The 20,555-nt window shown below is 37.8% G+C and overlaps 1 protein-coding gene across 1 annotated transcript; it reads right to left on the reverse strand.

Annotated features, from left to right (window-relative positions):
- Window positions 1-1,433: 1,433 nt before the first annotated feature.
- On the reverse strand, window positions 1,434-19,264 carry LOC145462661 (septin-2-like). Its single transcript, XM_081446237.1, has 12 exons — window positions 17,397-19,264; window positions 13,052-13,157; window positions 10,004-10,090; window positions 8,727-8,850; window positions 7,726-7,860; window positions 7,284-7,401; window positions 6,163-6,264; window positions 5,360-5,456; window positions 5,215-5,263; window positions 4,544-4,672; window positions 3,925-3,988; window positions 1,434-3,182 (listed from the first exon to the last, which is right to left on the reverse strand). The coding sequence occupies exons 2-12, from the start codon at window positions 13,140-13,142 to the stop codon at window positions 3,123-3,125; spliced, it is 1,056 nt and encodes a 351-aa protein (XP_081302363.1). The 5' UTR covers window positions 13,143-13,157; window positions 17,397-19,264; the 3' UTR covers window positions 1,434-3,122.
- Between the last annotated feature and the right edge of the window lie 1,291 nt (window positions 19,265-20,555).

Raw genomic sequence — 20,555 nt, forward strand, 5'->3', positions numbered from 1 at the left:
CTTTATGGACGTAAAATTAAAATTGAATTCTTCTGCTCAGCATCACGTAAATACTTATGTCAAATATTGTTTCTGGGGTTTAATTGAAGTGTTTGTGAACGTGATACGCAGTTGCTTGGGAAAGTGCCAAAGAATAAAACAGAAAAAAAATTGAGCACGTGAATGTAATGAACCTCTTAAGCTTGGGCGGTTTGTTTTCCCATTACAGACCACGTGGTATTCTCTAGAAAATTGTTCTTTTATCCATCTAAAAATTATTCACTCATATACACATTACTATTTGAAAACCACTCTCAAATTCTCAAGAGTATCATCACGTGGTCTGCAATGGGAAAACAAACTTCCCAAGCTAAGGAGGTCTATTATCCTCTGGCAGAATTATTTGATTGTGAAAACAGAAGCTATTGACTAGGGAACAACAAAGGAAATCATTTTTGGCAATCATAACGAGACTGGCAACGATCTCGGATAGCGGCCGCGATGCGGGGTTTGGTTAAATTACAACCTGTTTTGAGGGCAGTACAAACACGTTTCTTGCTCATGGACGTGAAAAGAGAACAATGTTAAGTCTGGGCAGCGGCGCTTGTTTGCGTGTACAGGTCAGTTTCCTTTGTAGTCCCCTACACAAAATATAAATTCTTCTTACCGATTGGCGTATATTCCTCGCAATGTTAGTTATGAAATTTCACATCATGTTCATTTACACTTACTGATGAAGCTCTTTCTCTCGACACTATCCGCTGGAGGACCTTTAGTGCTTGATATTGTAGAGAGAAATTTGATATCTAGAATCGTGGGAATTTTTAATTTCATGCGTCAGGCTATCGTCAGACAACTTAAGTTTTAACTATTTTTTGATGTCATTTTTCTTTTAAAAGATAAAAAAATAAAAAAAAAAAAAACGAAAACGGCTGAAGATACTGGGTTGGGAACTGGGGAGGGAAGGGTTACGTCGAACTTTTTCGTGAACTTAAACTTCATCTCTTACGCGCGCTGATTAAACTTCCGTTTGGCTTTTTATAGTGCTCAAATTAAAAAAAAAAAAAAAGATTCGATGCCGGTCAAGGGAGATTTAAAGCAGAGTGAAGGTTACTGGAATAATTTCCAGGCTGTAAAAGACTCAAAGTGCCTGAACGAAGATGCAGATGAAGATGAAAAGTCGGAAGATTTTTGACTACATGGCCATCACAGGGAAATCAAAATCAACATGAGAGCAAAATGATTCCTCCAGGGAAGAAAAATTGCCGTGCGAGAATTCTGATCAATCGTCTCAGTTCTTATCAATTGTTTCAGTGAACAATCATGGATTTTTATAAAAACAAAAATTCAAAAATTGTCTTTTGACGCATAAACAATTTTGTTAAGAAGTGAAACCATAATATCTACCCCTGCTTGTAAACTCAGTCCCCTTAGGCATCTAAAAAACACCGTCATTACTTTTTGTTAATATTTTATTAATTTCTCTATCGTAACAAATATTAATATCGTGGTCTAGGAAAGACGGTCTACCCACTTTTGGTCTGACATGTGATAGAGAATTCACAAATTCACCACACTTATAAAATAATGTTGATAAAATCATCTTCAACGACTGAAATAGGGAACTACATCCAATTAAAAGCTCATAATAAATATATTAAAAATCTTGGTTACATCAACCTAAACGACATCTCGCTATTACAATGAAAGATTTGAAAGACAGCTATTTAATGCCTAACGAAAACATTATATTTTTAGTGTTGCGGGACCCTTCGAATATGTTATCTGAAAACAGTGAACTTGGTATGAATTTTGTGGCATTGGAAAAGAACACCACAGTGACTTCCACAAAACTTTCAAACCCCAAGGTTTACCGTTCACCAAAAGAGTTTTTCCCTTGGTAAACAGTTACGCGACTATTCCCTAAACCAAACACCTAGGGCAAAAGTTCGATCAGAAAAATTATAGCTTGCTGAAACAATTACGAGTTGTTCTCGTATAGTTTCGAAGTGATAAAGGTGCATTGTATCGTCAAAGAGATTTTTTACTCACTGTCATACACCTAAAACAAAAGAACTGTAAATAGTGCCAATGCCAAATACGATGGTCTAATAAGCCAATCACAAGCCGACGCAATCTGATAACATGCAACCAATGAAAAACGAGGGAAACTGAGTTGGTTTCGATTGACAAATAAAAGAGCAACTCGTGAAAAGCGCGGGAAAAGCCACGTTATACGATTAAAAAAACAAAAACAAAAACAAAACAAAAAACATTCTACAACTCTTCTCTGGACCCGATACCATTTCACAATTTTCAGATTTTGTTCCAGTTCCGTCGCAGTTTCCTTGGTTTTAGCTTTAGGTAGACAGCAATAGACTGTTTCATTTTCTGTTTGAATAATATTCTACATAAGACTAGGCTACGTGTTAAATATAAAACTGCTGCTATGTTCTTCAGTTGCACCCCCCAAAATTTATGCTTTTTAGACGTTGTAGAAATCTTAAATTACATGCAATACAAATGTACTTATCCGATATAACCGTAGAAATGTTTGTTGTTGTTTGTGAAAAATAAAAATTAAAAACAGCAAAAACTTGTGGCTTTGTTGACAGTTTTTCAGGGAAAAGTTCTATTCAAAATTACAATCGGAATCGAAGGCGCTAAAAATCTACCTACTGTACACTGTATTGACCTTTAAAAAAAACTTCTCCCCTTTTAGGTCCATTAAATAATTGCTTAATTTCACCTACATTGCTTGTTTCACTATTTTGCTTTCGCAAACTATCGGTTATATCCCCTGGCATTAAAACATCCCCACGGAGGAGGAGAGGGAGGAAGGTGGGGGAAGGGGTAAGGAGCTTATAATCGAGGGACCTAAAATTGACGGGCTTTATCAAGACTGTCATCGATGGGCTTACAATCACGGGACTTAATAATGATGGGCTTTAACACGAGGCTTACAAATAAGGGGCCTTATAATCCATGGGCTTATGATAAATGATGGAGGTCCTTGTATGCCAAGGGTCATAATCGAGAGTTCACGGTATCGTTACTTTATTACTTTCTGTTACTCTCTAGAGCTGATCGAAGACTTACAGCGAATCATTCCACTAGCTTTATCCAGACCCAGTAGCTCTGGCTTAGCTCTGGCTTTTCATCTGTGCTTGCATCTGAGCAATCATTTCTTGCATACGGCGAAGCTGAAGAAAAAAAAATAAGATCACATATTTCAGAACAAACTTTTTAAAGCATATAGAATTGTCCAAATGCTTGAAGTAGGTGGCGTCCAAAACATTACTACGGGCAGCGTTTCCGTCTACGCTGAAAACCCCTCCGTACCCATTTTCGATCAATATAAGCCCGCTTTAACATGTGCACGTCCGGTGTCCATATAAGCGGGAAGAAAACTCTTATTTCACAGGGTGGAAAGGAATCAGTTTTCCAGCCTGCAAGCTAAAACTAGAATGTGCTAACCCCGCATTAACTTTCACTTGCCGAACCCCCAACCCCATCCCCCCACCACCACTTCCGGCCAAAAAGAATCCCCGAATCCCCAGTAGCACGATTCAGTGATTAAAAGTTAATTTTAGAAAAATAATTTCTTCTCTAGTCGTACAGTACTGTTGTAATACGTTGAATTTTCTGAAATTTCAATTCCAAAATACAACATAAAATAAAAAAGATAGAATCTTCTATCCCTGGGCTATCAGACACGACTTTCTTTGCACGCTGATTTCAATAGAATAAAACCTGAAACTAACAGCTTAAACTAAGGTATAAGAACACTGAAGGGTTAAAAATGAAGCAAGACGAAACAAGAATGGTTAAGATGGGAGAAGATTGAGAAGGACTACCAACAACCAAATTGAAATTTGAATTTTTCAAGATGCGCACTCCCTGACGTAGCCCCTTTAAATGTAATCTGTTACTTTAGTTACAAACCTCCTCTTCTTTCTGCATCAAGGCGCGGTCTTTCTCCAGGATAGCACTCGTAATGTGATGACCTCTGCAATGAAGAAAAGGAATGATGTAATATAAGAAAAGCTCTTTCTGCAGTTCACATACTGTAATGATTTGACTTAACACCCTCTTTGCAATAAGCGCTACTTCCTTAGAAGCACACTCTTCTGAATGGTTTTTTTATTAACCAGTGTCCCATTCCACTTCGCATCCCATATTTCAATTTAAGCGCACCCTTATAGGTAGACTGCCTATTCCTAATACATTTATAGGGCCATCAGAGTATTTTGGGATAATCCATCAATTAGAAAAAAAACACTTGTCTTCTTCAGAGGAGCTCGACCGTTATTTCCATATCAGGGAGCGAATGAGCTCTCTTCTTTTCTACCATATGGGTGTTCCGTTATACACACTTATGTGCTAATGTCAAAACCAAATAAGCCGTCCCTAATAATCGCCCCTCGCTAGTAACCACACCACCACCCCCGCCTAGAGTTATCAAAATAAAATAAGCCCCCCCCCCCCCCCCTCACCCCTACCCCAGCCGCTAAATCGAATCCCTCGAGCATCAGGCACAAAAAGTCTTCAATGCTAGCTTTACCTTTTTCCATTCTTTGGCGCGTCAATCAAGTCCTGGTTAGAGACTGGACTTTCACCTGACAGTTGAGCGGCTCGGAAATTCTCGTAATGAGTCTCCTGTGTTACCTCTTTGAGATCCTGCATGTGTGTGCTGGGAATAAACGAGTAATGAGTTCACCCTTCAGAAGGTTTATAATCAGTAGACGCAAACATGTTTTCTTTTCCCTTAACTGACTGACACTCAGCTGATTGTAAGCTTGCAGTTGTCAGAGGAAATTAACCGCCGGCAGTAGCGACCGTGGAAAAGCTAAAGTTTAGAACGTTATCCCGTCGTCGGAGGAAATGTTTCTGCTCTGACTTCAGTTTGATAATCAGCTAAGTGTTTGACTTTCCCGCCAAAACAGACACCAGAAAACAGTTTCTTTTCAAGCTGAATACTTTGTTTCCTAATTGAAACTTGGCTTTCACTTTGGTTTACACTTGGCTTACACTTTTCAAGCGCTTGGCGGCAGCTTGCCTGGCGCTGATTGGCTCATTGAAATATCTGCGTTCACTGTGATTGCCTAGAAGTGATCTTCTTAGTTTGGCTCACGAACATGCCCGCCATTAGCAAAAATGTTCCTCGTACTAAATCATCTTGGAATCTTAAGTACCGGTATTCAAATAAAAATGACATAATTGAGAGAAACTTACATAAGCATGGTGCGCAACTTCACAAAGTCACAGTGCTTTGGGTTTTCAACTGTAAAGAAACAGAAATAAGCATTGTCAGCATTTTGTTTTACTTTCTCTAGGTCAAATCAAAGTATTGCAGATATATGTGGGAAGCATGCCTTACCTTCTACCACCCCCCAGGGATACAGTCGCCCTCTAACTTTCTTGCCGCATACCTCTATCAAGGTGTTACTTCCTACAACTGCAAATGGCATGCCAGCCTGAAAATAAACAAACAAACATGTTAAGTAAAAATGTAACAATTAATACCAGTGTGCACACTGGACTCTGAATTGAGCAGTCCGGGTTCAAGCCTGGCCAGCGTCATTGCATTACAAGTGTGTTTGGGCAAGACACTTTACTTTAACACAATGCGTATCTCTAATCCAGAGTATAAATGGGTAGCGGCGAATTGTTGGGGCAAGTTGACAGAATGCTGGGGGTAACCCTGCGATGGAATGGGGGATTGGAGCAACTCCATACTACAGCAACCACAGTTAAGCACTGAGAGCTCTGACCCAGTTGGGCTTAAGACGGTTTATTATAGCTGACTCAATAAGCACATCAGAGGGAAAATGATTTGGGTTCAAGTGGAATACCAGAGGAAGAATCATCTTATTAGCAAGTTCTAACACAGTAGCAAGATCTGATGGATTTCTTCCTCCAACCCATCTCCCTTTCTTCTGGTTTTTCCCACTAAAATGTCAGTGTTTCGGGTTCTCTAGTTTGGGGGTTACACCATGTAGAGGTGTTTCTCACTGAAAGTTAAGACAACTGGAAATTCCAGGCACTCAATTCTCATTAAGACAATTGGTTGTTCGTTACTGAATTTCATATGCAATTTCTGACTTTTATTTTCAATGCCACCCCAGTTCTTTTCAGTCAGATGGTCTGAAACTAAAGGAATACTGTCAAATATTTAAACACCTTCAGTTGCTTTGTTTGTTCCACATAATCTTCATCCTCGTCACTTTCACAGTCTGGCAGTTCATACGTCTTGATTCCTTGTTCCTCAATTTCATCCAAAATCTGAAGGAAAAGAGAAATAAACCTTGACACACCCATTCTTTAGATGATGTCAATTGACTGGTGCATCAGAAACTTCCTTCACATTTTTCAATCTTAAACATTCACACGTGCAGATGTGAATATTCACTTATGGTACTTGATTATTTTGTAGGTTGCAATAGTGTAGAGGTAAAATTGCAAATTGTCCAGTTGTCTTGCCAATTCACACTACTTGTGAACAGAGAGAAGCACCGTGACAATTATTTATTTAAAAAATGTCTGACTAGCACTTGAACTCATACAGGTCATTTTGGAGGTTACTGCACTAGCCATTAAAGGTTTAGGATGGGTTTAAAATCTGGGGGAAATGATATTCAGGGGTTCCATGCAGTTTGGACATAAATGGCAAGACACAATGCAACTTAATAAACATTTTATGTACTGTGTACTCTGCTCCAATGTTAGAGACCGGATGAAGGATATTGTACATTATTGTAAGAGACCCACTCTAATAGCTCACTGCTTATAATTTCTAAAAGTTGTAAGTACAATATGTTTCTCTAGGACAAAGTAGTAGGTTTAATGATTAACTCAATAGTTTGTAGATAATGATTTACACCTGGGGGAGCTTACAACCAGAGCACCTTTTAGCTGAGCCAGCAGACCAGTGGCAGGTTTCGCAAAAAGTGACGTCTGGTCGTCTGGGACAAGTAGATTTTCCCTCTGGGCAAGTACCGGTAGCTTTTCATTCTCAATTGCCCAATGGGCAAGGGATCAGGCAAGTTGTCTGTCAACTATATCATTAAAAGAGCAAACTGCGACTTGCCCAGGCCAAGCAAAATTTAAGAGCTACTTGTCCCAAGGGCAAGCTGGAATTCAAGATTTTTTCGAGCCCTGAGTGGAGCGGGGTCATGCAAGGACACATAACTAAGTAAACGATATTATTAATTACCAGCTGAGGACTTTTGAGTACTGTCTCACAAAATAAACAGGCTCTGCAAACCATTTAAAACCTGACACTGAGTTATAAAATAACTTACCCTTCTTTTCATGCTGTCCAGTTCAGTTGGTGTGAGAGTGTCAGCCTTTCCAATGACAGGAACAATGTTCACTTTATCATGAAGCTGCTTCATAAACTCAATGTCAAGAGGCTTGAGTCTAAAAAGAAAAATTCAAACAGTATTGAAAAGAGGGCAATTTAAAATTGGCATTTATTGCTAAACATTGCATGTGGGGCTTTTGGGAAATTACATTTTCAAGTGGCTCCATGGGGGTGTAATCATTTATCACTTCACTTCACTTAGCTTCTTTGTGCCTCGTGGCACATAAGGCCTCCACAATAATCATTTATCACATTGAGCGTTCTAGTGGTATGTACAAGTAAATTAAAATTCTGCTCCATTTCAGTTGATATCTAATGTGAAAGGTTTCAAATAATTAAATTAGTAACCGTAATACGTATTCAAATATAAAATTACTTACCCATGTCCTGTTGGAGCTACAAAGTAAAAACAGCAGTGTACTCTTGTGTCCACAATGTGACGTCGATTGAGCCCAGACTCGTCCTTAAGGTAACTCTCAAACTGGTCATTCACATAATCCAAAATTGGTTTGAAACTGAGAAAAAAATGCTACTCTTTTATCCTTCATTTCCAAGAGAACCCAATTAAAGTTAAAAAAATATATATGTAAACAGCTGAACCGCCACTAACAGCCAGATTTGTACATGTACAACAGCCACTTTTTGGGGGCCTGGCAGACGGTCCATACATTCACTCTTATTTTTACATCTCTACACTGGTCACCTCTCCACAATGGCAAGGGTCACTAAAATGCGCCCCAACTTCTAAAATAATCTCTCGCCAATGGCCAGTTAATCAACAATAGACAAGCAGTGTATACAAAATCACACTTTTTATTGGAAAAGGTGACCAACTTGATACATACCACACATCCTGAGGTTTCATTAGAAGCCGGCAACCGATGAAAATCGCAGCCTACTTTGTCAGAATTTACCTCTTACCACTGCCTACTTTGTCTGTATTTTCACTCAAATTATTTAAAAAATTCATCAGTTTGCCACCTACTTTAGTTAGCTCAGATGGCTATTTCAAAACTTATTGAAAACCCTGCTCATCATTGACCAGTCTTTGTTTCTGTTTAGTTTTTGGTTTATTTAATACATATTTTGATTGTGTTACATGTATTACAGTATTTACATCATGCTAAAATAAGCATTTTTAAAAAATATAAAATGTTGTACCCACAAGAAGAACAGGTGTCGTATTGTATCCCTACCTCCCCATAATGGCCACCTCTCTACAACGGCCACTTCCCTCTGTCCCCAAGGAGGCCATTGTAGAGAGATTCAACTGTACTGTGTGTCAAGAAAAAATATCAAAGACAAAAAGCCTGGGGACCCGTGAAGCCAGACTGTTGTATGAGCAGTTGTCAAAACCTTGCAAAAACTGCATAAAACAAACCTGTCTTTGTTGTCCATGCCATCTCCATATCCAGGAGTGTCTACAATAGTCAGGCGTAGCTTAACTCCTCTCTCCTCTATTTCCACTGTTGAAGTCTCTATCTTTACTGTCCGTTTTATACTATCTGTAAACAAAAAACATACAGTCAGCAACCAAACAAGAACTCAATAGGGTTGTAATGATTTTAGGATGTGCAAATCGCAGACAGTTGCATGTACCTGTACATCTAGAGAGCTAGAACACAGTGTTACATTGTAAAAGATAAAATTAATTACATGATAATGGAAAAAATACAATGTACTGTACATGCACAAAAAGAGAACAGTGTGAAAGGTAATAAAAAAAATTAAAGATATTGGAAAAATAGGAAGTTTGAAAAAACAATAATCTCAATACATAGTACATGACTGTGCAAAGCATCCATGATGTGAATGTAAATGCCATAACCATAATGATTCTTTCAGCCCATGCAGTGGTCTCATGGTTGATGCACTCGCCTCTGGAAAAAGCAGTGCGAGTTCAAGCACTGGCTGGGAATGTTTGTGTTGTGTTCTTGGACAAGACACTTTACTCTCACAGTACCTCTCATCACCCAGGTGTATATTAAAATGGGAACCAGCCAGGGACATTGTGTTGAGCTCTTGCAGGGCAAGACACTTAACATGTACTCTCAGTGGCTCTATCCACCCAATCATATACATTGTACAATTTAAATGGGTACCAGTGAGTTTAATGCTGGGCCGAGTTAAATAGCATCCCATCCAGGGAGTAGAAATACTCCTGGTCGCTTCATGCTACTGAAACCAGAGATAAGCGCCAGCCTGATGGGCCACTTGACTCATATGCAGACTTACTTCTACTACATGTATCAGAACTGTGCTCTAGAAGCACCCAGGTGCCACAGGCAACTAACTTTTGCTGTTGGGCATCTAGAAATTACCTTTCTTCATATACATGTAAGCTTAAGTCCTGGGCACCCAGGATCTCATGATTGGAAACCTTTGGGCTCCTTGCAATTTCTCTTAGACCACAGCCTTGTGTATACATACATTATATCTTACAGAAAAAATTGTTTACGAAATTTCTTATAATTACATCCTGGCAATATAAATTAGCAGATATCTTTCTCATATGACAAGGTTTTCTTAATTCTACCATAAAGAATTATCCAATAGTAGCTAAAAACTAAATTCCCCTAAGTTGAATTAAACAAAATTTATGTTTGAGAAAGAGTCATTAGATAGGAATTTAAATTTTGACTATCTATAGAACCTCACCAGCAGCTTTGGGCAATTTCCTGTCCGTGTAAAGGTCTGTCAGAAACAGGCTGTTAATAAGGGTGGACTTTCCTAGTCCAGATTCACCTTCATAAAGAAGATAAAAAAGTAAATCAACAGTTGTAAAATACGAATTTCCTTGATTAACAATTACTCATCAAATTGGCATTATGACCCTGCCCCAGCATTTAAGAGAAGTCTGATAACAGCCAGAAAAAAAAAAGTTTATTTTAGATCCGATATGCTGCTCATTTTCAACATGGTTTGGCCATGTATTTTCTGTGGGACAGTTTTTGTCTGTCCACGGTCCCCTTCTCATGACAACAACATGATATTCTGAATTTTTGCCTTGTTGTCCATTGTCACGCGTTTTGCATGTGACATTGGCCTATTCGCAAACATTTGGATTTGAGTTTCATCTGAGGTCATTATAACCATTGTGCATTTGGTGGACGATTGGTCAGGCAGCCGATTGCTTCACTTTCTGTTACACCATGCTGGCATCAGACCCAACGTTGAAGGTCGAAACAGTTGTCCACGGTTGCGATTCTTGGCTTTCAGTTTTGATTCTATCAGGTCATTGTCCTGTTAAGCTTTCTACATGTACATAGTGATCAGCCTTGCTTCATTGTTATGTTTCTACTTTTGGCTGATCAGATCTTTTACAGAACCTACGTACACCAGCAACATTTTCATTTACAGTCTCTTGCATCATTGTATTCAGACTGTTTCTATTTTAGAGATCTAAATAATTACCATGTACTAGCCCAAACTTCATAATTCCTATTATAATCCATCAAATTGTTTGCTCGCAAGGGATTGGTCTGAACAAGTCATGTGATATTCCCCACTTTTCAAAATGAGCATGTTGCAAAAAATATTTGAAGAATAATTAATACAATAACCTCCATTTGGCGCGAAAACATGCTCGGATATTTGTCCTTGGACATTATCTGTTCCTCAATTAGTTCACAGTTTTCCTCAAGCTACGTTCTCGGAAAACTGTTCGCTTCTCCGAACAGATACATGTAATGTCCGCACACAAATACCTGAGTATATTTCCATGCCAAACGGAGGTTACTGTTTATCTATGTACAACAAAAAAAAGAAACAAAAACTTTTCTCGCTCTTGTACTTACAATTTTTTATATATATCTAACTCACACACACATACTGTTAGTATTAATAAAGTACAAATATTGAGCCTGGAGGCTAAATAACTGGGAAGTCGACAAGTTAGCCTCCAGTTTCATTAAGTTACTACTGAATAAGACAAATCAAAGAGAACAGAACCAAAAAAAGTGAGTAAATAAGTAAATAAATGTAGAAACTTTAAGTAGATTTTAGGACAAGGTTTCAAAGTGTTGCTCTGACAACACACAAATATAATTTTTTAGAAAAATTAGAGACATTTAGGTTTTTAAGTCTACAGGGATATTATCCCAGAGAACAGTTACTGAAAAGGCAACTGATTGTTTTCCAGGGTTAGTTGAACTTCCCTCTTTAGGTTTATATAAATTTTGTTTGGAAGCATATCTGGTGTTATACTCATGAATACTTCTTGCGTATTGAAAATAATTTGCAAATAGAAAATAATTTATCTAGCCACCAAAAAGTCTGTCTCTTACAGTACTCCAGTCTGTAGTTTGAATTTCCTCATGACATATATTTCCCCAAGAAACTTTACAAGTTTCCCCCGAAGTCAAGTAACAGACAGAATCCTCTAGCCCTACTGGAAAATCCACTAACTTTGGGCTATTGGACAGGACTTTCTTTGCACATTTGCATATTTTTCAAAGGGATATAGGACACTCTTTGTGCAAATACCCAAGAATGCAAAATACATTTAACATTATTCAAATTAACATTTAGAAGCTGTTTAATAATCTTTGCAAATGGATTTTACTATTAAGTGTTATCCAGAACTTTGTTGTCCTCTCATCATAACTCAGGAAAAATGGTAATTAACAATTAGATTCTGAGCTTGAGATTTCTATCGCGTGATAGTCAACTATCACGCATAGAAATCAAGAGCAAAATATTCTAATTGTTTTGGCATTATCAAATCTACTAGTCGCTCAAAATTTTATCTAAATCCTCTTCAGACAGCTTGAAAATGCAAAGAAGCGGCTGTCCGTTTCGTTAACAAGAGCACACTGCTACGCTTGACTATCTACAACAGAATAGATAGTGAGTAGCGTAGCCAATCAGAGAATGGTATTTGTGATAGAATGCTAGACAGATGATTTATACTAATCCATATTATAAATACATTTCACAGCTGCTACTACAGTAACTGAAATAATCATGTGTAATAATTATTGTCATGTGTGCATGTCCAATCAATGCAAATGAGTTAATGTGCAATTATTATATGGCTAGCTCCGTGAGCGGGCAAGATGAATCAAATCCTGCGCTGTGATTGGCTACCCGAGCGGGCAAGATGGAGCTGTCTTGCCCGCTCGGGACTACCCGCCGTGTCCCGCAAAATAATTTCCTCAAAAGCCATATAATAAATCCTTTATTGACCAAGCTTGTTCGGTCAAGATGGCTGGATATTGGCCCCGTTCTTTTTTTGCGAGTTTATGGACCTCAACTCCGTCTCGGTCCATAAACACGCAAACAAAGAACTTGGCCAATATCCAGCCATCTTGACCTCACACTTGGTCAATAACCCATACATATGTCACAAAAATAACATCGAAATGTCCGGCAAAAAAAAAATATATTGCTCATGGGGCAATTTTATTCTAGCCAATGGAAAGTGATAAAAATGTAAGGTTAAGAGAGCTGAAGGTGAAGAATGTGACTCAAACTTCCTGACTGACAATGCTCAACAAACCAAAATCTTCACCAGTAAATAGCTTCCTGCACAATCAAACCAGTTTGTGTGTCTTTTAATTTGAATTAATTTATTTCATCAAATTCAAGGCAATGACAGAGTCCTCAAAACTGGTAAATGCTTCACAATCTAACCAGATGAAACAGATTGAAATGCTTACAGACAGTGCCTGGCTTTTGTTGAAAGAAAAGAAACTGAAAACTCACCCACAACCATCAAGGTAAACTCAAATCCCTTCTTCACAGATTTTCGGTGGACTTGATTTGGTAGATTAGCAAATCCCACATAGTTGGCCATGGCTGCTTCAAGTTCCTTAGGAGAGAAAATCAAAATATGACACGCCAGCAAATGGAAACCTGTAGACTGTGACACAGCTAGTGTTGATTAATTAAGTATGTGTATTGTTTCTCAAATGCCAAAAGCTGTAAAGTTCAACAGGAAATGAATGAATTGATCTTGTTAAATTGGAATTATGATCTTATAAGAGATCCATTTCAACAGCAGAGAAAAATTCATTCAACTAAAATGTAGTAGTACATAAATTTATCATAGCACAAGAGTATAATTTTAAGGCCTCATCATAAGTTAGACATACAACGTATATCAGCTTAAAGGCTGCACTTCCATACCATCTCACTCCACATGCAAAAGTCCTCTTTCAAAAGACATGCATATATACTGTTTACTCTGCTCATTGTGACACATGATACATTATGTCTTCACGTTGTTTAGTTTGATCACATGCAGGTAGCATGATGACCCAACAGTGTTCTCTTTCACAAGGTTAAAATTGTTTACAATTGAACATCAACATCCTTTTGATGACATGAGAATTAGCAAAGCAATTAACTGCTGTAATCAACAATTCTTCACTTGAGAAAGGAATTAATGAGCTTAACTCCTCACTAAATCAATTTTTCAGCTTGTACCTGAAGGAATTTTGGGGGCACATTAACCATTGACATGATATAGAATATACAGTACATCCAGCTCAAACCAATGTTGCACAAAAGAACATTTTAGTGACCCAGCTGATCAATACATACACTGTAGACATAGAGAGAAAGTGATGATATGAAATAACACAGTGGAACTTTTGGAATCTTTGGAATGTTTAAATTCAAGACAATCTTCACTAACATTTGAGTAAAGACCAGTTTTGAAACTAAACAAATTTCTGCCAGTTTTTAGCCATTCCAGTGATATAACTTTTTTCTCCATGCTAAAAAAAGACCAATATCGTATAATGGCATGGGTGGCCCGAGGGAGGAGGATTATCACTTACTACTTAATATATAAAAGAATTAATAATATATTTGAAATGTTTTTGTGATTTACTAGAGATCAAACAGAAATCTAGCAGAATTCACTTTATTCTTGTATATTCTACTTGTCATACACCATAGTTTAAGTGATTGGTATCAACTTTTTCACATCACATCTGATTTGCACAAAATACATGTTTTAATGATTTTCATTTTTTTTTGTTCACAGTTTCCATTGCCATTAGTTATATACCAATTTTCAATCCATTTCCAAATACTGGTGTAATTTTTATGTCAATCCAAAAAAGGGAAGACTGTTAAAAAGTTGTTTGCAAATGCTTGGTATGGTCAAGAAAAAATTTCCAATGTCCTAAAAACATATTATATATAAAAAAATTATTAAAAACTGGATCATTGAATAATGCAATTCAAGAGTTTTCATTGGCTTAGCCATCATGGGTTATGAGCCTTTTTACTTTTATTTTAGTTTAGTTTTCATATTTTGGGAGCGTTTTTAATAAAACAATTACTCCACTTGCACTTATTGGATATGAAATGATTATAGCCAACTCATATCCAATGCACGCTCATGGAATAATAACCTTATTTTTCTAAAATGATAACAGATGATCAAAAGGCCACAAGTAATATACTAGTTGAAAGGTATTGTTTGGGATATATCCTAAATCACCACAACAGACATACAAGGTGTCACAAATTGAATTGAGGAGTCTGCAAAGTAAAAAAATGAAAACATTCAAAAATACCTTATTCCTTGTATATATTGGGCATGCCCCTAAACAATAGCTTAATTTGCATCTCTGGGTGTGTAGATTTTTACCAGATATTCACTTGACCGTAAAATTGTAATGCACAAAAGTTTCAAAAACTTGAGGGGTGGTTAATCAAGTCTGTTCAGGAGGGGGTATGATTTCATGCTTTCAATGTGAAGATCTCTCGAAGATCCTTTTGGTGTCCAAATTTGAAATGAATTGGCCAAATATTAAGCTTATTATTACATTTTGTGCCATATGGCACTATCCTAGACCCACTAAATGTATTCCTGTCTTAAGAGTTTCTGAGGACACAACAAGTCTTCTGTTGGTTTTATAACGTCAGTAGGCAACTGAGGTATAATTGGTGTTGACATCATTGCACAGCAAAGGCATGAAATGTTCACATTGAACCTTTTGAAGTGAAAAAGGGACTTTTCTTTCACAGAGTGCTAATACCAGGAATTACAGCAAAATTTGGTCTGAAGATTGCCAAGAAATCTTATAAAAAAAAAAAAGAAAACATGCCAGGGACTTCCGTTCTTTGCAATAAAAATCTGCGGCAAAGGCATTCAACGTAACGTACTGGTAAATTTGTAATAACTAAACTTGATGTCAGTCATGTTGGTTTTCTAGGTCGCTGTTTTCTTATAATAATTCTTAGTCAAAGATATAATAGGAGTGAAACAATTTATAGGATAATCCATTTTATTTAAAGCTTAACATAGATATATTTTGTGGTGGTCGACATTAAAACTGTACACTGACAAATTTTTTTTTAGCTTGAGACATCTGCCAAGGTCTTCGCTAAACATACCAGCAATATTAAACTTTAAGATTCCTCCATATGTACAATTAGACATTTAGTATTTTCAAAAATCTCAAGAGTGAAACCCAGGACTACTTCTAGATAGCGATTTTAGCTGCTTATCAGTGCTAACAGAGAACTCAGGCTAATAGCCATGGTTTTATGGAATCATCATCTCAACTACAATTCAGCCTTAAATGGCTGTGGGTCTGAGTTTGTTTATGAAACCTGCCCAAAGGGTTTGAGGTTAGACATGCAACTCTGTCAATGTCCCTCTCTGCACTCCCACTCTCCACCCTCCCCCATTAAGTGCAAAATCATAAGCATCTTGGAACCAATAAAACTGATTAGAATTAATATAAAAAATTCAATTTAAGGTCGTCAAAGAAAATGAAAAGGCTAACCTTTCAGTTTGCTCCATAAGTAATAGTATGAAAACAACTAAGGCAAATTTACAAGCAGAACATTATTTTGTCTTCTGTTTTGCCTTCTATTTTGAATGACGAGAACGACAAGGACCATACCTTGATTGGTTTAAATTTCTGTTTTTCTGATCATGAAGCTGCATGTTTTCCATATTTATCATATTTACTGTATCTCAAAAACCGGATATAACAAGCTCAAAAAATTATACACATCACTTTCTAATGCTTTGTTTCAACCACTTAATGGCAAATATTCAAACAATTATATAGCATCCACAGTGTTTAAATAATTTATTTATGTTTTCTATAAACTTGCATGTGTTAAGAACAAAATATTATAATTTGCTTAGAATTATCCAACATCACACCCTACAAATGATAAATATTGCATCTGAAGTCACAACATCAAATTGATTTTTATTAGGAATAAATTTCATTCCTAAAAATCAACTGTGAAAATGAAATTTGCTGAGGAAAATCTAAAGTAACCTTATTTTCCAGTGAATGTACAAGCTTAACATAAACCATGAATAATACGATTATCATTAATAATTAAGACATAGACTAAATATGAGTTATTTTATGAACGAAATAGCCCCGAACAAAAATACATAAAATTTAAAACCTAAGGAACAATGCTGTCTATCGACGCCTTTTTTAAGTTTAAAACATCTTTTTTCCTCCGAGGTTTTTCCAATCTCTTACAACTTTCACAATTAGCCAGATCATCAGGGGGTCGATGTAAAGTTTGATTTGGTAATGTTACGCAAATAACACAACTTCGACGTATGATAATTGTTCAGTATCGCATATCACGATTAAACACTCAAATCAATCGAGACCTGGTATTACATATCTGTTGCCGGCAATATCTATTACAAAGCATTCAATACTCCATAAGCTTAATCCGCAAATGTTATGAAGAACCGAAAAAATGAATTCTCGAACCTCGAGCGAAGCAAGGTTAAGCTTATCTAAACTCGACTCAACTGCAGATGGTTTACGTTGTAAAATGTCACATTTCACTGCTAGCAATATCCCTACAAATTTAATGTTCTTTACTTAGGAAAAGTCGCTTATACTAATTCAATCTACTAAGTTGAGAAAAAAGTGTGCTAGCATAATTTGCCATATTTTCAATTGAAATATTTGAAGTTCAGATTTCCCGCGCGCAATGCATCACCGAATGTGTGAGTGCCCATGTATTTTCTCTTAGTGTTTTCGCGTTATCTCTCTGGCTGGGAATAGAACTAGCATTCCCAATAACAGCATTTTCTTACCTTCTAGTAGCTGGAGAGTAGAAATATTCTCCTTGTTGGTTTTGACTGGGGTGAGGCCGACCTCAAACACAATGACTTCATGCATGGACTTCCGACTCGAGTTTGACAACGAGAAGTCCCATGAACACCAGCGAACCACCTCAAGACGCCCACGCGTGGAGCACGCGTGGAAAATTCCCGTTAATATATTCACTTTTTCCAGACGTACTGCAGTTGCCGTTAATGTTCACGAGATGATAAATAACCTTTCAAAAGTGACCTTCCTCAAATAAAGCCCACAATATTTCTCCCACGCTGCGAGCTACCAAACTAGAAGAAAGTACAGTCCTGCATAAAATCGAGCGAAAGCACGCAACCGGCCCTCGTATGAACTTGACAATCAAACCTCTCACTAGAAAACTCCCGTACAAAAATAAACGCTTTATCGCTTTTGGAGCACGATACAAGACCGAGCTTGAAGGGCAAGGCTGAGTACAAAGAACGTGAAAGAAAAGAAAGAATCGATGGTCTTGATGTGTCATGATCATTATTCTCGTCTCAGGTCGTGTATCAAGCAAAAATAGACAGCTGTTCTATGGGCTACCTCTCCCTTTTCGATTCTGCGCTATAACCTCAACGAGTTCGACGTCCTCTTTGGAAGTTGCGGACCAAGTTTTTCCCCGGCCTTTGATTTATAATATGACGCTAAATTAACCACACGTAGTACCCGAGAGACATAATAATCACTCCCGTAGATTTCTGATGGCAACTAAGTCATGGTATTAGCGTCAGTTTCCGCTTAGTTTCATTTTCTCACGACAAGAAAACAATTGCTACCATCAGTTGCAGCCCACCTACAGCAGCCCCGATTTGATGGACAAATTACAGTCGAACTTCCACTAACGGCCACCTTTCTACAGGGGCCACTTGTTTTGTTCCTGGCGGACAGTCCCGGGGGGGTACTTTGGGAATTTCTGGGTGGGGATGTGCCGCTGGGACCCTGGAACCCTTAGCCTAGACCAGAGCTAGTTCAGCTGAATTTTGCTAACCTATACTAGAGTAAACTCCCCAAATCCTCCCATCTATTGACACTGTTGAGGCTGATTTGCGTCAATTTAAACTTGCCGATTTAATTTTGTTATAAATATTGACTGGTAATTCCTGGTTTCCTTACTCCAGGTAAAATCTTCAACCAACCGGTCAGTTTTGTGAAAAATGATACCCTATTCTAGACCCAGACGCTCTGATTTATATACCCTATCCTAGAGTAAACTGCTTGAAAACCATACCCTTCACAGCGACACATACCTATATAGCCCATATATGGCATGGCAATTCCCCCCCTCCCCCCCACGGGCGGACAGTCCATACATTCACCCTTATTCTAAACTTTCTACAACAGCCACCTCTCTACAACTTCATGCAGCGTCCCAATTGCCGAAAAAACCTCTCGCCAGCGGCCAGTTGATGAGCGACTGACGAACAGTGTATACAAAACCCCATTCTTTATTGGAAAAGGTCACGCTCAAAACTTGATCCATAGCACACGTCGTTTGTCTCCGTTTCTGTTTGGTTTCTGTTTTATCGATACATTTTGATTATGTAGCGTATTTACATGCTACACTTAGCATTTTTTGACTGAGATGAAATCGCTGATCTTTAACCCCACGAAAAAAAACCAATGCCATAATACACCCCTGACTCCCCATAACGGCCACCTCTCGACAACGACACTTTCTTCTGTCCCTAAGGTGACCGTTATGTAGAAGTTCGACTGTAATAATTTCACTAAAACAGATCGACCTCGCACCGTGAGACTCCAAATTGGATGGCGGCTTGTTTTGGTCCACGATTCAAAACAATTCCAAGAGTGGCATTGCGCCTGACTTCAAATTAATAAGAAGTGCAGACTGTTAGAAACCGTTGAAAGCCAAATTATTGACTGGGCTTATTTTTTCTTTAGCTCAGCCGTCCGGAGTCCTAAATTCTTGAAACTGATTGCCTAATCGCATGCGCTTCAGCAATCCGGATTTTCTCAGTACGGGCCGCTCAGAAGTTTCCATCTTTGGTAATTTTTCAAGCTTTTTGTTACAGCGTAAAACAACGTTAAATGTTAACATTCAACACTTTGGCAACTTTTCAAGCTTTTTTTGTGGCGTTTTGTGCCTGAAATGTCAAACGCACGCGAACGCGTACGCCAATCCGTTTTTTGAGTACGGCTCTCGGTCGCAATGTGTTTTACCACTGATGTGTTTGTTTGGCTGTAGGGAATAATCACCTTAATAATTTTAGATAAAATTCAGGAAAGAATTCGAAGAAAACCAGGATTGATCAGATCAGCGCTATGTACTGTGCTCAGCTTAATCAAACTCCCTAAAACCGAATAAACGGCAGTTTAAGCAGCAATCGCAACAACGCCAAAGACAACGTCGATTAAAAAACGACTTAATAATATTGAACCTACAAATCTCGCGAGAATTTAGATTCATTCAGCATGTCTATACTGTCAGAAATATGCAACGCAGCGTCTAAATTCTCGCGAGATTTGTAGGTTTGATATTAAGTCGTTTTTTAATCGACGTTGTCTTTGGCGTTGTTGCCATTGCTGCTTAAACTGCTTTTTGCTACCTGGACAGCGAGCGTCAACCTGCACTTTATTTCGACCATCTGTTTGTTGGGTTGCCTAGCTTGTGTTTGGGCTTTTGTTTGCTTCGTACTCGTTTCTCCACAGGTAACCCAAGCGTAATATAAGACTAGTTTGTATGGAGAACTGTGGCTAAAATATAAGAGTTTGTATGGATTGCAGAGAGAGACACTACAGGCCTTACATAGTGAGTTCAGCGAGAAATATTGTGAGTAAATGCTATTTTTGTGTGCAAATTTGACTCGTTTCCGAAGAGTATTTTGTCGTCAAACTGGCCAGAGTTTGTTATAACACCGTAGGACAAATCTTTCAAAATTCGTTCAAATCTCGTTTAAACTCTCCAGGATGAGAACAAATGACACATTGAATGTTCAAGAGCCTTTATTCAGTAAATTACCCATACATTAAACGAATTTAATGTCAACTCCTGATCTCCATGCAAACTCTTATATTTTAGCCACAGTTCTCCATATAAACTCTTATATTACGCTTGGGTTACCTGTTGTTTGTCTAGACATTTCTCTGCCGTTCATTCA

Source organism: Orbicella franksi, chromosome 12 (genome assembly GCF_964199315.1).
Source record: "Orbicella franksi chromosome 12, jaOrbFran1.1, whole genome shotgun sequence".
In the NCBI taxonomy this organism is placed as follows: domain Eukaryota; kingdom Metazoa; phylum Cnidaria; class Anthozoa; order Scleractinia; family Merulinidae; genus Orbicella; species Orbicella franksi.